A 23,396-nucleotide genomic window follows, 5' to 3' on the forward strand; every position below is an offset into this window, starting at 1 on the left:
TTAGAAAGTAAGGTGATTGATTTGAAGAAAGTTGCACGTGAGGTCAGAGATAAACCAATCCTATATCATATCAAGAAAACCACAAGGAAGGGGGAGGGGCTCCTCATTGCATGTGGTCACCAGTTTAACTCAAGGGCAGATCTGGACTGTAAGTGATTATTTAATTCATTTTCATTTTTTTAATTGATTGGTTCTTTGTCATGTTCAAATTTCTTATGTGTTGTAATCCCTGATGCAGTCCACTCCTCCCACTCAAACACAAAAGCAACACCTCAAAGTGGTTGGTGAAAAGTATCAAGATGACCCAGAATGATGAAAACGATATTTTTGTTGATTACAGTATGTTCAATCTTGATCCAATACAAGTGTTTGAGTATAAGCACATCTGGGACTGTGTCTACACCTGTACTGGATCAAGACTGAACATACCGTAATCAATAAAGACATATTTTTAATCATTCTGGGTCATCTTGATACTTTATTCCAATTCCTGATGCAAGCCAAGTTGGCTTTTTATTGATATTTGATAACTAAATTATCTTGATCAGCATTTTATGATTTTATTATTTTTATACATTTCTTTGATTTAAATATTTAGTTTTCCCTTGTTCTTGGTGCCTTCGTTGGTTTTACTTTTTTGGTAAAATCTTGTCTCAAATTTCACCACCATTACCCAACCCAATCTTTTGCGTATCAACCTTCTTGGTTATTTCTCCTGCAGTAGATCTACAAAGGTTCTTCCCATCCTGATTCCCATCTTGCTGCTCCTGTTGCTGGTCTTCCTTGCAGCCGTAATATTAATCAGAACACAAAGGGAAAAAAAGGAAGGTAACGAGAGTGTACATATCTTTTTGAAGAATTTCTTTCTTGCCCTCACCCCTTCTGTCTCTTCTTGCTATCTTTCCCCACCCTAATCTGCATTCAATAACCTCAACTTTGTGAATCCACAGCGACACATCTCTCTGTTCACCAGAGAATACCCTTTACATCCATTTGATATTCGCAGAAGCTACCCTTTCTGTTTGATTACAGCGGTTCATACTTTCTTCACGCATGTCTCCGTCTATCAAGGACTCTGCCGCTCTTCACCTCTCGTGTGCTGCACTGTTTCAGGCTCCTCACCAGGACATCAGCTTAAAATATCTGTGTCCGAGCGTTCTCTCCAGACTGCACTGTCGCTCCACGTTCCTCCTCACCCTCTGTGTGATCCCTGTATGTCCTGATTTGACTTCTTAGATTTGTAAACTACTTTGGTCTCTATCTTTGTCTCTCTTCTTTTTAACTGAAATGTTTATTTATAGGAATGCATAAAGATGCCTTATGGAGGAGTAATATATTCCAACAGGAACCTGATCTAATAGAACAAAAATGATACAGTTCTAATATAGCCCATATATCGCGTGTATCGTCAGCTCTCCAACAAGCTATGTGGGCAGCACTTGCAACACCTCATGTAAACAAAAAGACCAGTTTCACATCTATTCTGGACCTACAGTAGCTGGGATGAAATCCAGGTCACCTTGCTGTTAAAGTAAACCAGTCATTCCTTCTTCTAGTCAAAGAAGCCCAAGGGGTCGGAGTTTACTTATTAATGCTTGTTGATTTTGGATGAGGAGTGGGGGGTGGGGGGGGGTGGGGGGGTGGTTCCACCTCCTCTCTGCCCCGTAGCAAGCTGCTTTTCCTAGTGTACAAAGGTAATCGCGTAGTCTGTGGGCTGCCACAAAGTTCTGGATTACTGGTACTGTTGTACTTCCTTGAATTAACACGGATAGCAACAGGAAGGTTCCTGAGACTTTAGAAATTGAGTGGTACAGGGGTTGGGATGGAGGGGATGGGAAGGGGAGGGGTGGGGTGGGGGGTGGGGGGGAAAGGGCAGTTTACAAGCTGTATGGTTCATGCATAGTATCTTATTGTTTGTAAGTTGGCAATATTGAGTATGTTGTGTGTTGTGTTGCTTAACTTTGAGTTATCAATAAAATTACTTTAAACTTAAAAAAAAAAAAGGATGGTAAGAGTTCCCTGTTGCCTCTGCCATCCAATAGGGCAGCAACGTAAGCAGTTCTGGACACCTATGTGCTCTTGGCTCCCTGGACCAGTACTGTACTGGATTGGGTAGCATTATGCAGTACAAAAAAACAGAAGAAACCAGTCTTCGCAAGGAAATCAACAAGAAAATTAATCATAAAATATGTATTTAAAAGATGAGAGATTGCATAGATCAGAGACGCTGCTCTGATCTTCTCCGCTCAACAACTTTGTTTCCAGTACAATTGAGCACTATAGCTTCAGTTTATTGGTAAGACACACACATTCTTTTTATATTTGGATAGAATTAATAATCAACAGATGGCAGAGAAGACTCCTGATGCAGGCCAGTACGGCCGAAACACAGCTGTGTCGAGTCCCTTTCTCCCTGCTACAGTTTGGCTAATAAAGTTGATTCTTCATTTTTACATCCAAAGTGTCGTCTTTTTTATGTAATTTTTTTGATTTTGATGGATTCATCTTTTAAATACATATTTTATGATTAATTTTAAATTTTGACGTTTTTTTATCTACTATAATAAAACTCACCCTCAACGTTCTGAGGACACTGACGTCAGTGAAGCCAAGCCCTGACTTCCTTCAAAAAGGTTCGAAGGTTCGTGGTGGTGAAGCCACCAAAATCGCTCCAGGCCCCGCCCTCGAGGGCGGAGCAATGGCAGAACAACGAAGGGGTTGGCAGGGAGGGAGGCGGGGGTGGGTGGGAAATTGCTCCGGGCCCCGCCCTCGCGTCAAACGTCATGACGTTGGGAGCGGAGCAATGGCAGAACAACGAAGGGGTTGGCCACGGAGGGAGGGAGGGAGGGGGGGTGTTGGCGACAAAAACCTTGCTAGCGCCCGTTTCATTTGCTTAGAAACGGGCCTCTTTTACTAGTATATATATATATATAATTTTTATTTTTATATTTTTTGTTTTTTGCTTTTGTTGGTCATCTTTGCTGTTTTGTTTCTTCTTCTTCTTGGGTAGCATTATGCCAGCACTTCAGTAAAACTGTCAGAGTTAGATGGAGGATGAAAGGAAGATCACACAAGATCCACATCTTCCCTCCTCTGTTGTGGCTAAAAGAGTTTTTCTGGTTTCTGTTGAACCTTTGTCTCAATCTGTTTAAAACATTTTTTTTTTTTAACTTTTTGGTCTTTCAGCTCCAGTTAAAGAGGTGACACCAGTCTATGAAAACACTGCTTCCCCTCAATCAGTAAGAGAATGATTTCAATATTGGAATTATTATTACAGACATTTTGATTTATTTTTAGGTTATGACATTATTTTAAATTTAATAACTATGATATAATGTGTTCTTAAGTATATTGGAACTGATGTTGAAAAGCCCCCTATGGGGTGAATTCTATATATGGCACTGAAAAAAGTGCTATTCTATAAGCTATGCTTAAATTTAGAAATGGTTTATAGAATAGCGCTTATACCCGGGAATCGTACCTAACCTTTGGCGCAACCGTTTCCACCAGCTGAAATGTGGTACAAATAAATATACAGCAGAAAACAAGTGGGAAATCAGCTGTGGACTCCAGAAATGAGAGGGTCAACCTTGATACTTCTAAGGAGATTTATTGATAAAAAGACTCGACATGGCAGTGGCGTTCCTAGGTCGGCTGCCACCCGGGGTGGATCGCCGCTGCGCACTACTACTACTCAGTGCATTTTTCTAGCAAAAAAGGTGTCGGTACTCAAATGCTAGGCCACCCTTCAGGGGTGGGATAATCAGTGAGGGACCCACCCTACAATAGCCAGACCCCTGCAACCAGTCACAGAATTTATGACAAGGCAGAATTGGTGTGTACAGCCTGAGCTCTTTCATTAAAACTTGGGATCCATGGGTCAATTTTAGCAGACAATGAAAAAGGTGCCGGTACTCAGTACCCCCAAGTACCCCCTCTAAAAAAGCCCTGCTACTACTACTACTTAGCATTTCTATAGCACTGCCAGGGTTACGCAGCGCTGTACAAGTTTAAACATGGGGAAGGACAGTCCCTGCTCAAGAGAGCTTACAATCTAAAGGTAACAAACTATGTAGTCAGTGTAGGTATCAGGAATGGGAAGGTGGTTAGGCACCAAAAGCAAGGGAGAAGAGATGGGCCTTGAGTAAGGACTTGAAAATGGGCAGGGAGGGCGCATGGCGTATGGGCTCAGGAAGTCTGTTCCAGGCATAAGGTGATGCGAGGCAGAAGGGGCGGAGTCTGGAGTTAGCGGTGGTGGAGAAGGGTACAGAAAGGAGTGATTTGTCCTGAGAGCGGAGGTTACGGGTGGGAACATATGGTGCAGCAGCGTCCGTCCCCCCAGGGTGCATCATGACACCCCCCCCCCCCCCCCCCGGCGCATCAACCCCCCCCCCCCCCCCCCGGGTGCATTCCTAGCTGCTGGGAGCAGCCACCTGGCTGTCAGCTCCGCTGGCTCCCTCTGCCCCGGAACAGGAAGTAACCTGTTCCGGGGCAGAGGGAGCAGGAAACCAGCAGAGCCGACAGGCGCATGGTTGCTCTCTGCACCCCTCCAGCAGAGTGCACCCGGGGCGGACCACCCCCACTGCCCCACCCTTGCTACGCCACTGTGACACGGCAATGTGTTTCGGCCTGTGGCCTGCCTCAGGAGTCTGTTGTTAACAAATAGATGATGAAATCTTCAACGAGGTATCTTTTCCAATGCAAAAGACATTAAAGAAGGGTCTTGAAAAAGTATTGATTTTCAATTTACGATCTTTTTCAGTGTTTTGCTGCCCACCCCTGGCTTCATTCCCAGATATTCAATGCTGAGCCATATCTGGGCACCAGAACAGACTGTTCGGATTTATGTGGCCAGCTAAAATATTATGTGGTTAAGTGCAATATTCAGCACGTAATCGTATGCGGGGAAGCACATAAAAATAAGACTGTGTTTCTGCAGTCCCGATTATGTGGTCACTTTCCCTCTGATTGTATATAGCGCGCCTAGAGATTGGGGCCAGAATCGGAGCACTACTACTACTACTATTTAACATTTCTAAAGCACCACCAGGGTTGCGCAGCGCTGTACAATTAACAAAGAAGGACAGTCCCTGCTCAAAGGAGCTTACAATCTAAAGGACAAAAAGTGCAATCAATCAAGATTGAGGCAGTCTAGATTTCCTGGATAGAGGTACAATGGTTAGGTGCCGAAGGCGACATTGAAGAGGTGGGCTTTGAGCAAGGATTTGAAGATGGGCAGGGAGGGGGCTTGGCGTATGGGCTCAGGGAGTTTATTCCAAGCATAGGGTGAGGCGAGGCAGAAAGGGCGGAGCCTGGAGTTGGCGGTGGTGGAGAAGGGTACTGAGAGGAGGGATTTGTCCTGTGAGCGGAGGTTACGGGTAGGAGCGTAAGGGGAGATGAGGGTAGAGAGGTAGTGAGGGGCTGCAGATTGAGTGCATTTGCAGATTCTATAACAATGCGTGTAATTTAACAAGCTAATGAGCAATGATAACAGCACTTAAGCAATAATGAGCACTAATTGGCACTGATTAGAATTTACACACATAACTCGCTAATAAGCGTATTCTGTAACGATATGTACCGAACTTCTAACGTGTGCAGGCAAAAAGGAGCGTGGTTCTGGGCATGGAAATGGGCATTTTGTGGACATTCCAAAATTTATGCGCCTAGTTATAAAATATGGCCCAGTGCGCCCAAATCTACACGCTGGGATTTAGGCCACATTTTCATTGGTGTAAATGGATGTGTGTAAATGTTAGGCTCATTTTCAAAAGAGAAAAACGTCGAAAAATGGCATAAATCTGCATTTGGACGTTTTTCTCACAAAAACGTCCAAATTGGTATTTTCAAAACTAAATTTTAGACATTTTTCTATGAAGTTCATCAGAAGTGCGTTCAAAATCACAAGGGGGCATGTCAGGGGCATGTTAAGGGTGTGATCTGGGCGTTCCTAACACTTGGACGTTTTTCAGCCATAATGGAACAAAACAAAAACGCCCAGGACTAAAACTAAGATGTTTTGAACTAAACTTGGTTTTATAACGAATAAGACACAAAAAAGTGTCCTAAATGACTACATGATCACTGGAGGGAATCAGGGATGACCTCTCCTTACTCCCCAAGTGGTCACTAACCCCCTCCCACCCTCCCAAGAAAATGTGATTTAAAACATTACTTGTCAGCCTCAGATGTTATACTCAGGTCCATTAGAACAGCATGCAGGTCCCCGAAGAAGTCTAGTGCTGGGTGCAGTGCATTGCAGACAGGTGGACCCAAGCCCATACCTCAGCCTGTTACACTTGTGGAGAAAACTCTAAAGCACACCAGAAACCCACTGTACCCACATATAGGTGTCCCTTTCACCTGTAAGGGCTATGGCAGTGGTGTACAGTAGGGGGTAGTGGTTTTGGGGGGCTCAGCAGACAAGGTAAGGGAGCAATGGTCAGATGTGTACCTGGGAGCATTTTATGAAGTCCACTGCAGAGCCCCCTAGGGTGCCTTATTGCTTTCCTGGGATGTCTGGGGGACCAGTCTATTAAAAATGCTGGCTCCTCCTACATCCCAATGGCTTAATTTTGTGAATTTTGGATTTGGACATTTTTTTTCTTTCGAAAATGGACAAAAAAACAAAACGTCCAAATCACAAAACCTTTTTCAAAACAGTATTTTTGAAAACAAAAGAAAGACGTTTTTCTTTTTTGAAAATGACCCTCTTTCCTATTCAGATTTTGGATGTTTTTTTTGCAAAACACCCAAAGTAGGACTTAGACGTCATATCGAATATGCCCCTCCATGCGTATTCTATAATCGGCACTGATTATAGAATACGCTTAGTTGGGACTGATTTCAGTGCCGATTTTTTAGGCACCAAATATAGAATCTCCCCCTTTATGTGGTTAAGTGTTGAAATATAACTTGATTTGCGTACACTGCCTCTATTATATGCAAGTCTTTCATACATATTCATTGTGGATAAACAATGATCCACAAGATCCTCCACAGAGAATCTCCAAGTTACATGTCCAATCTGATCGACCTTCCAGCCAGGAACGGGTCCAAATCTTCTCGAACATATCTTAATCTACACCTTCCCAACTGCAGAGGTCTCAAATACAAAACCTACTACGCATCCAACTTCTCCGTCATAGGCAGCCAACTCTGGAACTCCATACCAAGATACATCCGATCTACCAACGAACACCTACCCTTCCGAAAGCTGCTGAAAACTTACCTCTTCAAACAAGCCTATCCAAACGACCTAACTTAATTTTAAGCACCTAATACACACCATTAACACTACCCATACTTCAACCCCTCCCCCACACCTCTTCCTCTTTTCTACTCTATACAACTGTGTAATCTTTGCTATACCTCTGTACCCAAACATTGTAAGCCGCACTGAACCTGCTATTGAGTGGGAAAGAGCGGGGTATAAATGCTACAAATAAATAAATATTGGCATTTAACCATATAAGTGCTGACTCCACCCCGAACTGCCCTCAAAATAGCCAGGTTTGAGTTTGGTGATTAGTGCTGATATTCAGTGGCCCATAACCGGTTAAATGCTGTTCGTAGACACTTAAATCACTTTGAATACTGATCCCACCGCTTTTTGCTCAGGAATGTCGATGAGTAACTGGGCTACAGGGTATCTATACTGCTTTCCGCAACACTTGTCATAGAGAGCAACTGACTTTTTAGCCTTGGGTGTTGTTCTTTTAGTTTGATTTGGAACTGTGCATGCATATTTATTCTGTATGTTGTTGATATGGGTTTAAATTATGTTTAGAGATAAGCAGAATAGAAATTATAAATAAATAAATGCACACTTTTCCCATTGTTTCCTCAAATTTCTCTTAAGTTCTGCTGTTTTGTTTCCCATTTTACTCTAGTTCATCTACACCACAATGTTGTCAGTTCACTGTTCGAACTGTAGTATATCACGTATTTTAAATAAATACATACTAAATAAATACATTTATTTTTTCCTACATTTGTACCCCATGCTTTCCCACTCATAGCAGGCTCAATGCGACTTACATATTATATACAGGTACTTATTTGTACCGGGGGCAATGGAGGGTTAAGTGACTTGCCCAGAGTCACAAGGAGCTGCCTGTGCCTGCAGTGGGAATCGAACCCAGTTCCCCAGGACCAAGGTCCACCACTCTAACCACTAGGCCACTCAATGTGGCCGCACAGGGTTCTGTTTCTGTGAGTCTAACGTCCTGCACGTACATGCAGGACGTCAGACTCACAGAAACAGAAGCCTGCACGGCCGTGTTGCTGATCTGCAAGGGCAGGCTTCTACATGGAATGTTGCTAGTGGAATAGCAACATTAACATTCCATGTAGAATCTCAAATAGGGAAAGGGAACTTGACATACCGCCTTTCTGAGGTTTTTGCAACTACATCCAAAGCGGTTTACATATATTCAGGTACTTATTTTGTACCAGGGGCAATGGAGGGTTTAGTGACTTGCCCAGAGTCACAAGGAGCTGCCTGTGCCTGCAGTGGGAATTGAACCCAGTTCCCCAGGACCAAAGTCCACCACACTAACCACTAGGCCACTCCTACATATTAACATAAGAGGGGTTACAAGAGATGTATTGAATTTGCGAAGACTTTGCCTGTGCTATGATAAAAATGTTAAATTCTCTGTGTTTTTATTTTCCAGCCTTGTGGGAAAGTAGCAGCTACCACAGTCTATGTCACCGCAGGGCCTCCTGCCTGTGCTGAATCCAAACCACCCTCCAGTGATGGTCAACATGCACCCAACCCAGATCCCTACTATGAAGAAATACAAGAGCTGCACCTGGTAGGAACCAGCCTAGAGGTTTTTGTATCCAACCCAGTGTAGGAGGGTCTGTTATGAGGGTCTGGTGCTAGGGTCCAGTCCTGAGAAGGTCTACAAAATAATGAGTGGAGTGGAACAGGTTGACATGAATTGTTTGTTTACCCTTTCCAAAAATACTAGGACTAGGGGGCACGCAATGAAGCTACAAAGTAGTAAATTTAAAAAGAATAGGAGAAAATATTTCTGCACTCAACGTGTAATTAAACTCTGGAATTCACTGCCAGAGAATGTGGTAAAAGCAGTTAGCTTAGCGGGGTTTAAAAAAGGTTTAGATTATTTCCTAAAAGTAAAGTCCCGAAGCCTTGCTCCGGAAGAAGAGGACCTCGCTGGCTGATCTGCAAGGCTTCGTTCTGTTTCTGTGAGTCTGTGTACGTGCAGGACGTCAGACTCACAGAAACAGAACAAAGCCTTGCGCCAGAAGAAGAGGACCTCACTGGCTGATCTGCAAGGCTTCGTTCTGTTTCTGTGAGTCTGACGTCCTGCACGTTGTACGTGCAGGACGTCAGAGTGCGAAACCAAACGAAGGAAGAAGACTTCGGCTGGTGGGGGTTGGGGTCCCCCGCCAGCAAAGGTAGCAGGCGGCGGGTTGGCGGCGGGAGGGGGGTTGAGAGGGTCGCCAGCAGGGGGGTCCGGGGCCAAATCTACGGGGCCCAGGCCCCCGTGGCCCCATAGCAACTACGCCCCTGTTGAAAACAGGTCTAGACAAAAATGTCTTAGTTTTAGTCCTGGACGTTTTGGTTTTATTCCATTATGGCTGTAAAACGTCCAAATGTTAGGCACGCCCTAATCCTGCCTTTGAAATGCCCCCAAAATGCTCCCTTGTGATTTGAACGTCCTGCAGATGAATTGTATAGATAAACATCTGCAAAATAGGTTTCCAAAATACTAATTTGAATGTTTTGAGAAGAAAAACATCCAAATGGTGCTTTATGACACTTTCTGGACATTTTTCTTTTTGGAAAATAACCTCCTTTGTGTATTAAGCTCCCAGAGATTGGTGGCAAGGTAGAGCAGCAGTAGGGTTTTAGTACAGATGTGGCCAGCATGAGAGAGTGGCAACCAGGACAATTGCCCTGGGCCACCATGTCACCAGGAGCTCCAAGTCTTCCTCAAACAGAAGGAAACAGTTCCTTTAAGAGGAGCTTTGAATCCCCCTCTCCAGCAGTGGCGTAGGAAGGGGGGGGCGGTGGGGCGGTCCGCCCCGGGTGCACGCCGCTGGGGGGTGTTGGCGCCTCGCTGGTTCCTTGCTCTCTCTGCCCCGGAACAGGTTACTTCCTGTTCCGGGGCAGAGAGAGCAAGGAACCAGCGAGGCGCCGACACCTCCCAGTGGCGTGCACTCAGCGGATTGGCCCTCTCGCCCGCCGCTCACCGCCTTCCAGGTATGTTCTCGCGGGGGGGGGGGGGGGTTGCGCTACGGAGGAGGGAGGGGTGTGTCGCACTGCACCTGGGGGGGGGGGTGCGCAGCGGCGACCCGCCCCGGGTGTCAGCTGCCCTCACGATGCCACTGCTCTCCAGTTTCTGTCTTGGGCCCCTGCATATCTAACACCAGCCCCAGCCACAGATTTGACAGGTTGCTGAGCACTAAAGAGCAATACAGTTCGGTTACGCTCTCAAGCTAACAGGAATAAATTATAAGGAAGATTGCAGGCAGTTGAGTTTGTATGGCTAGCAGCTGAGAGATTTCCTTAGTATGGAGGGAAGGGAAGTATCAAGGTTGGGTGATGGTCAGAGCTAGAATAGTTTAGGCATCGGTAGCTGAGTGAAATGACTGTTATGAGACGGCGAAATTTGTGGCAATCAGCATTACACGATTTGATGGATTGACTGATTTATGACATTTATATCCCACATTATCCTCCTAACTGAGGTTTTTCTTCTTTATAGACAGATCATGGAAGGATAGATAATGCTTCGTATTGCACTGTGGGGCATCCCGTCCATGTCCAACAATGAAAGTACAAGAGGAGGAAACTGTGCTAGGAAGAGGCCACGGCCACCATGATAGTTCATGGGCGTGTGGTCCCCACGGCCCTTAAACTGTTTGTTCCGTTTGGTATTTATTAATGATACATTTGTAGGAGAAAGTCTTCCACTCCACCTTGAAGCTCAGTTACAATAAGATAAAGGCCGCAAGGTGAAAAGGTTTCTGTGAACTATTGTGTAGTACTGCGCCAAGGAATTACTGAAAACCAAGAACCTCTTTTCTTCATCTTTCCAGACTCATCATCAGCCAGACTAAGCCAATCTTGGTGGTGTCTCATGAATAGAAGCCAACTTTTCAAAATTATTGGGAGTGCTAAACCCCACAGAATCCCTAGACACAGTCAAGGTGTCTGTTCAGTATTGGGAGTGCTCAAGCATTCACATCACCCACAGATGTCGGCTTCTATGCTCCTTGGCATTTACAAACTTATCGTTCTGGTTTCTCCAAGAAAAAGAGGGCTACAAGCCCATGAATGAAACGGGACAAAACCCAGGACCAGTTCAGGCTGTTGCCGTGACTTGGAGGCAACTGATAACCTTGAACTATGATCGCCGGGACAGTTGTTCACAGCGAGCAGAGACGAAGTGTCTTCTAAGTGCCAATTATAGGACTGAGCTCAAGATAATTAGTCTCGGCAAGATAAACGCTCCCTTCTGATTGGTTCATTTGCCAGTTTCGATACACTGAGGACCTGAGCTTGCACAAGAGCAATCGGACTCACTCCCACGCCTAGATTTCATCAACCAGGGGCGTATCTGAGGTTCGGCGGTAACGGGGGGGTCAGGGCCAGAGTAAGGGGGTACATTATAGCCCCCCCTGCTGCCTCCATTACCGACTCTCCTGCCGCCGTCACCTACCTTTGCTGGCGGGGGACCCCAAACCCCCACCAGTCGACGTCCGCTTCCTCCTGCCTTTAAAAATATTCCTTCAGCTGGAGGGGGACCCCAACCCCCGCCAGCCAAGCCGAGGTCTTCAAGTTCTTCTTCGTCCTCCGTGGCATGCTGTTCATTCAAAGAGCTGCAATCCAGTTCCGGAGTCTGACGTCGCTGCACGTTGTACATGCAGGACGTCAGACTCACAGACTCTGTTTCTGTGAGTCTGACGTCCTGTACGTACAACGTGCAGCGACGTCAGATTCTGAAACTTGATTGCAGCGCTTTGAATGAACAGCACGCCACGGAGGACGAAGAAGAACAGAAGACCCCGCCAGCTGAAGGAATATTTTTAAAGGCAGGAGGAAGCGGACGTCGGCTGGCGGGGGGTTGGGGTCCCCCGCCAGCAAAGGTAGGGGGGTCCAGGGCGAAATCTGTGGGGGCCCAGGCCCCTGTGGCCCCACGTAGATACGCCCCTGCATCAGACGTTATGATATCGGTTTAACCGGGGATCAAGTGCCAGCCGCTCTTCAGGAAACCCTTAAACCCGTGAAAGCAGAGTTTGATTAGTGCAATCTCTCCAATCTGTGGCAGAGACATGGAATCTACCAGCAGAATGCAGTGTATAAGGAATCTGTACAAGGAAAACATGTTCAGTTTGTTTGGCCTTTCCACATAATTTCAAATCTTCTTTTCTGTTTGTTTCACACATTCATTTTAATTAAAAAAGAAAACAACATTTTTAAAATGTATATTAGAACTTTTTCATGTGTACAAGTCAACTTAGGAGAGTGGTTACTAATGTGCATTAAGGTTATAATGCCATATTTACTACTTAATGTACACTAGATGGTAATAACCTGTGTTATATTACCACTAGTAAAAGAGGACCGTTTCAGAGCAAATGAAACGGGCGCTAGCAAGGTTTTCGTTGCCAACACCCCCCCCTCCCTCCCTTCCTGGCCAACCCCTTCGTTGTTCTGCCATTGCTCCGCCCCCAACGTCATGACGTTTGACGCGAGGGTGCAGCCCGGAGCGATTTCCCACCCCCTGCCTCCCTCCCTGCCAACCCCTTCGTTGTTCTGCCATTGCTCCACCCTCGAGGGCGGGGCCCGGAGCGATTTTGGTGGCTTCACCACCACGAACCTTCGAACCTTTTTGAAGGAAGTCAGGGCTTGGCTTCACTGACGTCAGTGTCCTCAGAACGTTGAGGGTGAGTTTTATTATAGTAGATAATGCAATTATTGTAGGTTGCTATGGACTACCTAATAATGAGTTGCAAAAGCCGCAAAGTGAAAAAGACTCTCTCCCAGGCCTGAGAGGAGCGGGGAAAACACGACCGCACCTCAACGCGGAGAAAAAATAACTGAGCGGGAACGCTCATGCAATGGGTGGAAAATCGGCCACGCATGCGCGGTGCGTGCTGCACATGCGCCAGAAGGCTCTGGCAAGTTTTAAAAAATATTTTGCTTGCAAAAATGCCGGTTCCCGGGCCAACGCGGACGTCGACCCACATGTAAGAACAAGCAACCTACTTGTCCTCGGAGAATGCCATATTTACTACTTAGAGGGGCAAAATCGAATGGGGGCGCCCATCTCTGGGGACGGCCCCAAGAAAGGGCGGAGCCAACCGTATTATCGAACAAGATGGGCGACCATCTTTCGTTTCGATAATACGGTCGGGGCTGGCCAAATCTCAACATTTAGGTCAACCTTAGATATGGTCGACCTAAATGTTGAAATCGCCGGACTTGGTTTTCGCCGATAATGGGAACCGAGGTCGACCATCTCAAATCCAGCCAAATCCAAGTCATTTGGTTGTGGGAGGGGCCAGCATTTGTAATGCACTGGTCCCCCTCACATGCCAGGACACTGCAGTGGACTTCACAAATTGCCCTAAGGTACATAGCTCCCTTCCCTTGGCTGCTGAGCGCCCCAAATCCCCCCCAAAACCCACTCCCCACAACTGTACACCACTACCATAGCCCTTATGGGTGAAGGGGGCATCTAGATGTGGGTACAGTGGGTTTCGGGTGGGTTTTGGAGGGCTCCCATTTACCACCACAAGCGTAACGGGGGGGATGGGCCTGGGTCCGCCTACCTGAAGTGCACTGCACCACTAAAACTGCTCCAGGGACTTGCATAGTGCTGTGATGGAGTTGGGTATGACATTTCAGGCTGGCATAGAGGCTGGCAAAAAATGTTTTTAATTTTTGTTTTTGGGTGGTAGGGGGTTGGTGACCACTGGGGGAGTACGATTCCCTCCGGTGGTCATCTGGTCAGTTTGGGCATCTTTTTGAGGCTTGGTCCTGAAAATAAATGGACCAAGTAAAGCCGGCCAAATGCTCGTCAGGGCCAGCCTTCTTTTTTCCATTATCGTCCGAGGGCGCCTATGTGTTAACCACGCCCCCGTTCCGCCTTCGCTACGCCTCCGACACACTCCCTTAAACTTTGTCCGCTCCTGTGACGGACTGCAGTTGAAGGTGGCCAAAATTGGCTTTCGATTATGCCGATTTGGCCGCACCTGAGGGAAGGGCGCCCATCTCCCAATTTGTGTCAGAAGATGGGCGCCCTTCTTTTTCGAAAATAAGCAGGTTAAGGGGGGAAATGAAAATGGGGCTTGATATACCGTCTTTCTGAGGTTTTTGCAACTACATTCAAAGCGGTTTACATATATTCAGGTACTTATTTTGTACCAGGGGCAATAGAGGGTTAAGTGACTTGCCCAGAGTCACAAGGAGCTGCAGTGGGAATTGAACTCAGTTACCCAGGATCAAAGTCTGCTGCACTAACCACTAGGATCAAAGTCCGCTGCACTAACCACTAGGCTACTCCTCCACTGGCAACATTCCATGTAGAAGCCTGCCCTTGCAGATCAGCAACGCAGACGCACAGGCTTCTGTTTCTGTGAGTCTGACGTCCTGCACGTATGTGCAGTACGTTAGACTCACAGAAACAGAAGCCTGCGCGGCCGTGTTGCTGATCTGCAAGGGCAGGCTTCTACATGGAATGTTGCTAGTGGAGTAGCAACATTCCATGTAGAATCTCAAATAGGGAAAGGGAAATGGGACTTGATATACCACCTTTCTGAGGTTTTTGCAACTACATTCAAAGCGGTTTACATATATTCAGGTACTTATTTTGTACCAGGGGCAATGGAGGGTTAAGTGACTTGCCCAGAGTCACAAGGAGCTGCAGTGGGAATCGAACCCAGTTCCCCAGGATCAAAGTCCACTGCATTAACCACTAGGCTACTCCTCCACTAATGTACACTAAATGGTAATAACCTGTGTTATATTACCATAATGCAATTATTGTAGGTTAATATGGACTGCCTAATAATGAGTTGCAAAGGCATGCAAAACACCTCATTATGGGGTCCTTTTACTAAGCCATAGCAAAAAGCGGCCTGCAGCAGTGCAAGTGTTTACCACATCTTGGAAGAAGGGCCTTTTTTTTTTAAGGAGCCTGAAAATGGACGTGCGGCAAAATAAAAACCAGCGCGTGTCCATTTTCGGCCTGAGACCCCTACTGCCACCCACTGACTTAGCAGTAAGGTGTCATTCGCTACCAAGGCGGTAGGCATGCAGCATGCATCCATTGCCGTTTACTGCCAGGTCAGCGCCATGCGGTAGAAAATAGAAAATATTTTCTACTATGTGTTTTTGGCGTGCGCCAAATTCAGAATTACCGCTTGGGGCACATGATAGCTGGGCTGTAATGCTGATTTGGTATGGACTGGATGGACGTAGGCCCTCATGCACCTTTGTAAAAGGGCCTCCACTGTATATCAAATAATGCAGCCCGGCGCTCCCAGGCACCATCTTAAAAGGGTCAGGGTGGGGAAAATAGAAGTGGCTCCCCATCCCCCCTCCCTTTTGAAGATAGTTCCCAGCTCCTGAAGCCACAGAGCATGCAAACAAGCCCTGCTTCACCCCCCTTGGACAAAGACCATCCCCCTGAAGACCTCCCCACCTTGAGGCATCTCTGGAGGTCTAAACTAGGCCAGGCAGAAGTGATCTCTGGTCTCTTATGTCCCTGCAGGCACTGGGTTCAAAATGGTGCTTATGAACCCTATTGGCAGTTTCATGATACTGTAAGAGTAAAAGACATTATATAGAACCCTGACCTCCTAGTGGTAATACCACAAGGCAATCACTAGAGATCGCAGATGCCATTTAAACCTGCCACCTGCATGGGCAGGAGTGATTGAATTCACTTCTGGCTGGGGGGGGGGGGGGGGCAGTGGAGCAGGAGGGAAGATGAATTAGGTCTTTGTCCAATGGGGGAGAGGGGCTTGCCTACATTCTTTACAGTATCTTCAAGGCTGGGGTGGGGGGGGGGGGGGAGCGGAGAGAGTCTCAGGTATCTTCAAGGGGAGAAGGGGAAGCCAGTTCTATTTTTCATGCACCAGCCCCTTAAAGAAATATTCCCAGGGAACTGAATAATGCAGCTTGCGAAGTTTATTGCAAGTTGCATTTATCCTGTAGAACAGCAATTACCAGTGACACAGGTGCGGGTGGGCCTGGCTATTTTCACGTGGTGACCCTGTGGTATAACATGTTTACTGAATCTGAGCAGGGTGATACTACAATTTAAGGATGGTTGGTAAAAAAAACCGAAGAGTATATACTACCTGCCCGTTGCCCAAGATGAAAAGGTGCCCCCCCCCCCCCCCCCCCGTAGCTTATGCACTAAGGCTAATGCTGGTGGTAGCGACAGTGCAGGTACTGCAGATGAAGAAAAATCACTGGTTCTGGTGGACTTGTTCATGGACCTGTTGCAGCAGGAGATCAGCCACACAAGTTAATGAAAAAGTTAATTAAATGGACTCCAGCAGATAAAGAGGAGATGAAGTGCTGTTACCATGGCCTTAGCTTAGGGGGTGAGGGGGACATTGCTCTCCCAAATGCTGCTGGCCCCAGTGCCTCCCTCTCCTCCCATGTTTCTGCATCTTCTCCTCTCTCTTTCCTCCTCCTTTTTTTCTTTTTGTTTCAATGTATTAGATATGCAATTGTAAATTCTCTGGAAGAAGGAATTATTGTTTGTAATCTGCCTAGAATCTCTTTTGAATTTAGTGGAATATAAGAATCATATAGCATAGCTTTGTCCCCCCCCCCCCCCCCCCCCCCGTCCATTCTCTCCCTTCAAATATGTCCTGGTCCCGCGGCTCCTTCCCACTGCAGCTGCTATAAGCAAGAAAAATGGCTGTTCCCAAACAAACTTTGCTGGAACAACCCCCACAGTAGCGGGAAGTGCATCAGAGGGGCAGTCTGGCAGAACCTGGCTGAAAATGCTGCAGCAGAAAGGTCTGTACCGACTGTTTTTTTGTTCCTGCTCATAGCAGCTGCAGTGGGAAGGCGCTGTAGGACCAGAGCAAGTTTGAGTGGAGCGAGCAGACCATGGGGGGGGGGGGGGGGGGGTACAAGGAGGCACAAAGCTGGACAGAGAGGGAAAGGAGACAGAGGGAGATGTTGGAGCAGGTGAGGAAGGGGAGGGAGAAGAAGGTGTACTATTTTGGGTTGGGAGAAGGGATATACTGTACGCCAGGGAGAAGGGATTAGGGAGACAAAGAGAAGATTTGAGGGAAGGAGATGGACCACAAAGGGGGAAGGCAAGAAGAGATGATACTAGATGGGGAGAGAGGGGGTGACACTGGAACATGTTGGGAAGGAGAGGGAGAAGAAAGAAGGTGAACTATTTTGGTTGGGATAGGGGATAGGGAAAAGAGAAAAGAGATTAGGGAGACAAAGTGAAGTTTTAAGGGGAGGAGGCGGACCACAAAGGGGGAAGGCAAGAAGGGATGATACTGGATGGGGAAGGAGGGGAGAGAGGGGGAGACACTGGAACATGTTGGGAAGGAGAGGGAGAAGAAAGAAGGTGAACTATTTTGGTTGGGATAGGGGATAGGGGATAGGGGATAGAGAAAAGAGATTAGGGAGACAAAAGTGAAGTTTTAAGGGGAGGAGGCAGACCAAAAAGGGGGAAGGCAAGAAGGGATGATGCTAGAAGGGGGAGGAGGGGAGAGGGAGATGCTAAAACACATGGGGAAGAGGAGGGAAAAGAAAGAAGGTGGACTATTTTGGGTTGAGAAAGGGGTTATGCTGGGCACCAGGGAGAAAGGATTAGGGAGACAAAAGGAAAGTTTAAGGGGAAGAGGCGGATTGCAAAGGGGGGAGGCAAGAAGGGATGATGCTGAATGGGGAAGGAGGGGGAGAGACGGGGGAGATGCTGGAACATGTGGGGAAGGGGAGGGAGAAGAAAAATGGTGGACTATTTTGGGTTCGTAGACACCGGGGATAAGAGGATAGGGAGACCAGGGCCAGCTTAAGGAGTCAGTCAGTGAGACGTGGGCTCAAAGAACCCAAATGTAGGGACACTGAAAGCCTGCTTCACTGGATTGCCCCTTCACAGCTGCTACCATGTTTCTTCCCCTTCTCCCTCCCCATGCTGTGTTGCTCCTCTTCATCTGCTGCCCTACAGATTTGAAAAGAGACAGGGCACTTTTTGTTTCTGTGCCTAGTTTAATGTTTCAAACCTGCTGGGCAGTATAGGTAGAGGAGCAGCACAATTGCTGTAGAGAAGAAGAACCTGCTACCATAGATGCTGGGACAGTAAGCTGTGAGCTAAGGACTGGATATCAAGACTGGAAACTGGAACATGATGCTGGGGCTGAGAGAAGAGGGGGCGAGGGCTGAGCTTTGGGAGAAAGGAACTGGACACTGAGAAAAGGGAGCAGGAAACTGAAGCAGGAGGCTAATGCTGGTCTTGGGGGCTTGGAGGAAGGGGTTGGAGGCTAATGCTGGTGCTGAGGACTTGGAGAAAGGGACTGGTACTGGGCTTTGGGAAAAAAAAGAGCTGGGGGCTAGGAAAAGGGAGCTGGCGGTTTATACTGAAGATAAGAGACTGGGAGAAGAGAGTTGGTGGTGGAGGTTGGGCTGGGGACTAGGAGAAAGGAGCAGCTGGATGCTGGGGGTAGGCATTGAGAAATGGGAGCTGGAGGCTGAAGCAGGGAAAAGCAGGGGTATATGTAGGAGGAGGATGCTTTAAGGAAAGAGAGAAAGAGGTATCGTAGAAAACGCAGAGTCAACGAATGCAGTGGTGTATTTATTTCATGTGCAAGTGTTGTATATGCACCCCCTGTCAGACCCTCCCCCTTCCCCACTCATGCCTTAAAATCATCTCCCTCTAGTCTTTGCCCAGGCAGTGGCACTCATAGGTTGCCTGCAGCCTGCATCAGGATTTCCTCTCTCAACTGTCCCGCCTCTTCTGATGCAACTTCCTGTTTTGTGAAGGGCAGGAAGATTCACAGAGAAAGCCCTCCCTGGTGTAGGCTGCAGGCCGCCTATGAGTGCCGCTGCCACTGCCCAGGCGGAGTGGAGCAGGTGATTTTAAGGTACCAAGGGGAGCACAGAGGAGCACCCCCTGCTAAAAATGTCTGCCTACACCATTGAATGAATGCCTAGGAAAGGTAGAAAAAAGGGGCTGGTGGGCAGATATAAGGACACAGAGGTGAGGGACAGTAGTGATTCAGATTTAGGCAAAGCCTCCAGGACTTAGTGGGAGACCAAAGAAAGACTCTAAGATTACCTGAATATTAGGCCTGTGAGGACAGGGATGGAGTACGATGGAAGAATGGGGACTTGGGGATTTTGCAACAGGAAGTTAAATTGTGGTTTGGTACCTGGGGGAAGCCTGTGCACTGGTTGACACCAGCTTTAAACGTAAAATAAAAGAAACATGTTTTATTTAGGTGTTTGCTTGTGATATAACTAGGGTTTTTTTTTCTATTTATTATGTTCAATTTTTACTTATGTTTTATTGCTCTTTGTACCTTTTGTAGGTTTTTTTTTCTCGCTTTGAACACCTGTGTGGAAAGTTCAGTTATAAGTCAAATGCATAGCTAAAATCTGTTCATGCTCCTATATGGATTGAAGCAGAAGATAGCAAGATTTATTAAAACACTGTAGCATGATGTGTTGTAAGCAAATAAACCAAAATACAACAAATTCTTAAGATAGTCAGTATAAATACACAAAAGTTATTCTTCTTTCATAGCTATTAAAGACATGGCCGTTAATACTGCATGTGGTGTTGTGTCTGTTGTGCAGAGATTTTACATTTCTGGCTTGGCAGGTTTGGTCATCTAGTACACCTGTCTGATAACTGAGGATTTTCAGACATTTTCAACTGAAGCCAATGAGCAATTCCTTTTCTGCAAACCCTAGATAAATAAATGAAAGAGCTTCAAATTTATTTGGATTTTGCTCACACCTTTTTCACTAGTGGCTCAAGGTGAGTTTCATTCAAGTACATTGGGAATTTCTCTGTCCCTGGAGGGCTCACAATCTAAGTTTGTACCTGAGGCAAGAGAGGGTTAAAGGGTTGCAGAGAGTCACCCGGCAGAAATCGCTGCCCAGTTACTTCAATGGGTGGCAGTATATGCTCTCTACCAAAGTGGCTGTACAACAAGTACGAATTTACCACCCTCATTTTCACCCACTGCAGCAAAAACAGCCATCTTCACTAGATCAGGGCTCCTTTTACCGCAGCTTAGTAAAGGGGTTTAGTAAAAGGAAGAGTTAGGGGTTACAGAGGATGGGCCATATGGCCTTTATCTGCCATCATGTTTTTAAGTGACTTGCCCAAGATCACAAGGAGCAACAGTGAGAATTGAATTGAGCACTCCTGGATATCAAGCCCAGTGCTCTAACCTCCATTAGGCTACTACTCCTGGTGGGATGTATTTGTTTTCCTGAATGTTGTATGGCAGGTACAAAAATACGTTGCCGGGGTTTTGGAAATATTGTTTTAACTGGCATTTAAGTCGCTTGACAGACAGTCACTATCTACCAGTGACCAAACTTCAGAGTCAATTATACAGAGTCAAAATGTGGAGCAGTGATGTGGTATCAGGAGTATTTATGTGTATGTATATATAATTTTCCACTCGCAGCTTGACAGATAACTGGTCACTTTTAGCAGCATTTAGCCAGTTGGGGGTGGTGTTTGGGGTGTTCTGGGTGAGTGACCAGTTAAGTCCCGATATTCGAAACTTAACTTGCTAGGCTTAGTGGCCAAATTAAGCCACATATAAAGTAGGCCTATCTTTGCCCGCTAAGCCATGGCCAGTTAAGTCTGAATATTGACTTAACTGGTCATGTGCTAGCCGGCATTGAAAAACCTGGGTACTCAATGCCAGTCACCGGAAAAGGCCCGGCATTGAATATTACTACTACTTAACATTTCTAGAGCGCTACTAGGGTTACGCAGCGCTGTACAAATTAACATAGAAGGACGGTCCCTGCTCAAAGGAGCTTACAATCTAAAGGACGAAATGTCAAGTTGGGGTATATCTGGGTTGAAAGCCAGCAGAAGGCAAAGTGCTGCCTGCCGGCGGTAGAATATCAGGAAGCCAGTATCTATAGAAAAAGTACAATATGAATGGGGAGGAGGGGATTTATCAAGGTGCAAAGTTTGCCTTTGATGTCTCTAAAAAAGGCACACTAAAATAGCCCCCGTTTTTTTCTGGAATTATGTTTCTACCTGGGAGCATCAGACCACAAAGCTGCAGTCCAATGCTCCCGGGCCAACAGGACTGGGTCCCCCTCCCCCTGATCAAGCCCTCCCTTTCCAAGAAAGACCCTCCCCCAGTGGTAGTGGTGGCGGGGATCTGGTGGGTCAAAGGGGTCTTTGGGCAATTGCTCCTGCCCTATCCAGTGCTACGCTCCAAATGGTGCACAAATCTGACCTTTAGTGGAGAGCAGCGCTGGATAGGGCGGGAGTGATTGGGCATCACTTCTACCTGAAGACCCCTTGGAACCCCTCGATACTGGACCACCAATGCTGTGACAGGTGGGGGTCTTGCTCGGAGGGGGTGGATCCGAGGCCAGAGGGATGTTGTGCTCGGGAAGGGGGATTTGATCCAGGGGTGGGGGAACATTGGACCATAACTTTGCGGCCTGATGCTCCCAGAAAGTAAATTAATCCAAGCTTTTATTGTGTTTTTTTTTTTGCCCTAATGTGACTTGCAGTATTTGCATATTTTGAATGTCATTACTACCTGACCCATGGTGACTTATCACTACGGTATTTTAGGTCAGGCAGTATTAGGGCCTCTTAAGTCACGTTAAGGTCTGTTTAATGCGACTTAAGACCCTAACTCTATTTGATGAATACCTCCTTAGCTACCATAAGTACATAAGTAATGCCACACTGGGAAAAGACCAAGGGTCCATCGAGCCCAGCATCCTGTCCACGACAGCGGCCAATCCAGGCCAAGGGCACCTGTCTGTGTATTTTCACTATTTTCTGATCCTGCTGACGCGTTTGGAGTCTCGTAGACAGCATGGGCACTGTGAGCAGTGCTTTGTTTTCTGGACTGTTCCTGTGGTAGGGTAGGCAGATCTGACACATTCCTCTAAACGGCTGTAACGTAAGACCGCACTTTTCATATTTCCTCTTTGCTTTTGTGAGATGATTCAATTACTGCTCCTGTAGTTCCCTAGTAGGACATTATCTCATTCTACTCTTTGCAGTCCCAGTTCCTCTTTCACAAGATTCAGTGACCGCTGATCTAATCGGTCAGCCCTGACAGCTGTTTTGCTTGCTGTGTCACATTACTGTCCCCACTGACACATGCAACACTGAATTCCAGTTGCAAAATTGGTGTCTTTGCATCTCTTTCCATTTCTGACTTGTCATAGCAGTCCTTTTGTTGGGTTTGTTGATGTCTGCTGTGTAGGACATCATGACATTGGATGCTGGGATATGCAATAGGCTGAATGTTCTTATCATGCTACTTTAAATATGCATAAGACAAACTTGTATACATTGGAGAACTAGTATCAGCAAATATTAAAAAGATGTACTGTATATATTTTTTTTAAAGTCTCTCTCCTGCATAATTATAGTGAAAACCACAGAGGCAGTCAGGCTTTCATGATAACCAGAACAGGTTTGGCAAGTCCTGGATCAATATACATAATTCCCAAGTAAATAATTTTATGATGTACATTGTTTCTCTCAGTTATGAGTGGTATTTTTAACTGTCATGTGTTTGTGTCCATCACAAGCATGGTTAGTTGTTAACTCTTCTTAACTATATGAAAAAGTTACCATGAATATTGTGATAAAGTCACCTCCAGGATAGTTGGGTTAAGGCAGTTTCAGTCTGAAATACAAGTCCCAGAAGGCATTTCAGGCAAGGAGCCAGAGGGGGGAGATGAAGAACCCGGACTGGACTCCTAGCTGCAATCAGGGAAGACATGGGTGTAAGCTGGCAGGTTGTGTAGAGTGGCTACCACTAGGCGGAAAGAGAGTTGGGAAACCCTGTATGCAGGAGCTTATCATTGGTCTCATTAGTCTAATGCTTAACTCAGCTGGTTTGGGTGTGAGGAAGCTAAGGGAAGGAGAATGATTGGTGGTGGTAGCTGAAGCCAGGGATTGATTAGGCAGGTGGGAAGGAGTCCCCGCAGAGGAGTTCAGTTCAGGAGAGAGAAGCAGAAGGAGGGAAGCGGTTGCAGGCTGAAAACCCTTGGGCAAGGAGGTCCCTAAAGTACTGGCAGTTGCAGGCTGAAACCCTTGGGCAGGGAGGTCCCTAAAGTACTGAAAAAGGCTGAGATTCCTTGGGTGAGAGGAAGTCCCAAAAGTATTGAATTCACTGTGAAGCTGATGCAGGGG

The 23,396-nt window shown here is 46.5% G+C and overlaps 1 protein-coding gene across 1 annotated transcript in view; it reads left to right on the top strand.

Annotated features, from left to right (window-relative positions):
• Positions 1–11,651, top strand: part of LOC115461798 (CMRF35-like molecule 1) — a 28,896-nt gene extending 17,245 nt beyond the window's left edge. The window contains exons 3-6 of the mRNA XM_030191843.1: positions 722–828; positions 3,187–3,239; positions 8,679–8,819; positions 10,743–11,651. Coding sequence (XP_030047703.1) covers positions 722–828; positions 3,187–3,239; positions 8,679–8,819; positions 10,743–10,811 — 370 coding nt within the window. The 3' untranslated portion in view covers positions 10,812–11,651. The remainder of the gene's footprint in view (positions 1–721; positions 829–3,186; positions 3,240–8,678; positions 8,820–10,742) is intronic.
• The last annotated feature ends 11,745 nt before the right edge of the window (positions 11,652–23,396 follow it).

This window comes from Microcaecilia unicolor, chromosome 2 (assembly GCF_901765095.1).
Source record: "Microcaecilia unicolor chromosome 2, aMicUni1.1, whole genome shotgun sequence".
Taxonomy (NCBI): Eukaryota; Metazoa; Chordata; class Amphibia; order Gymnophiona; family Siphonopidae; genus Microcaecilia; species Microcaecilia unicolor.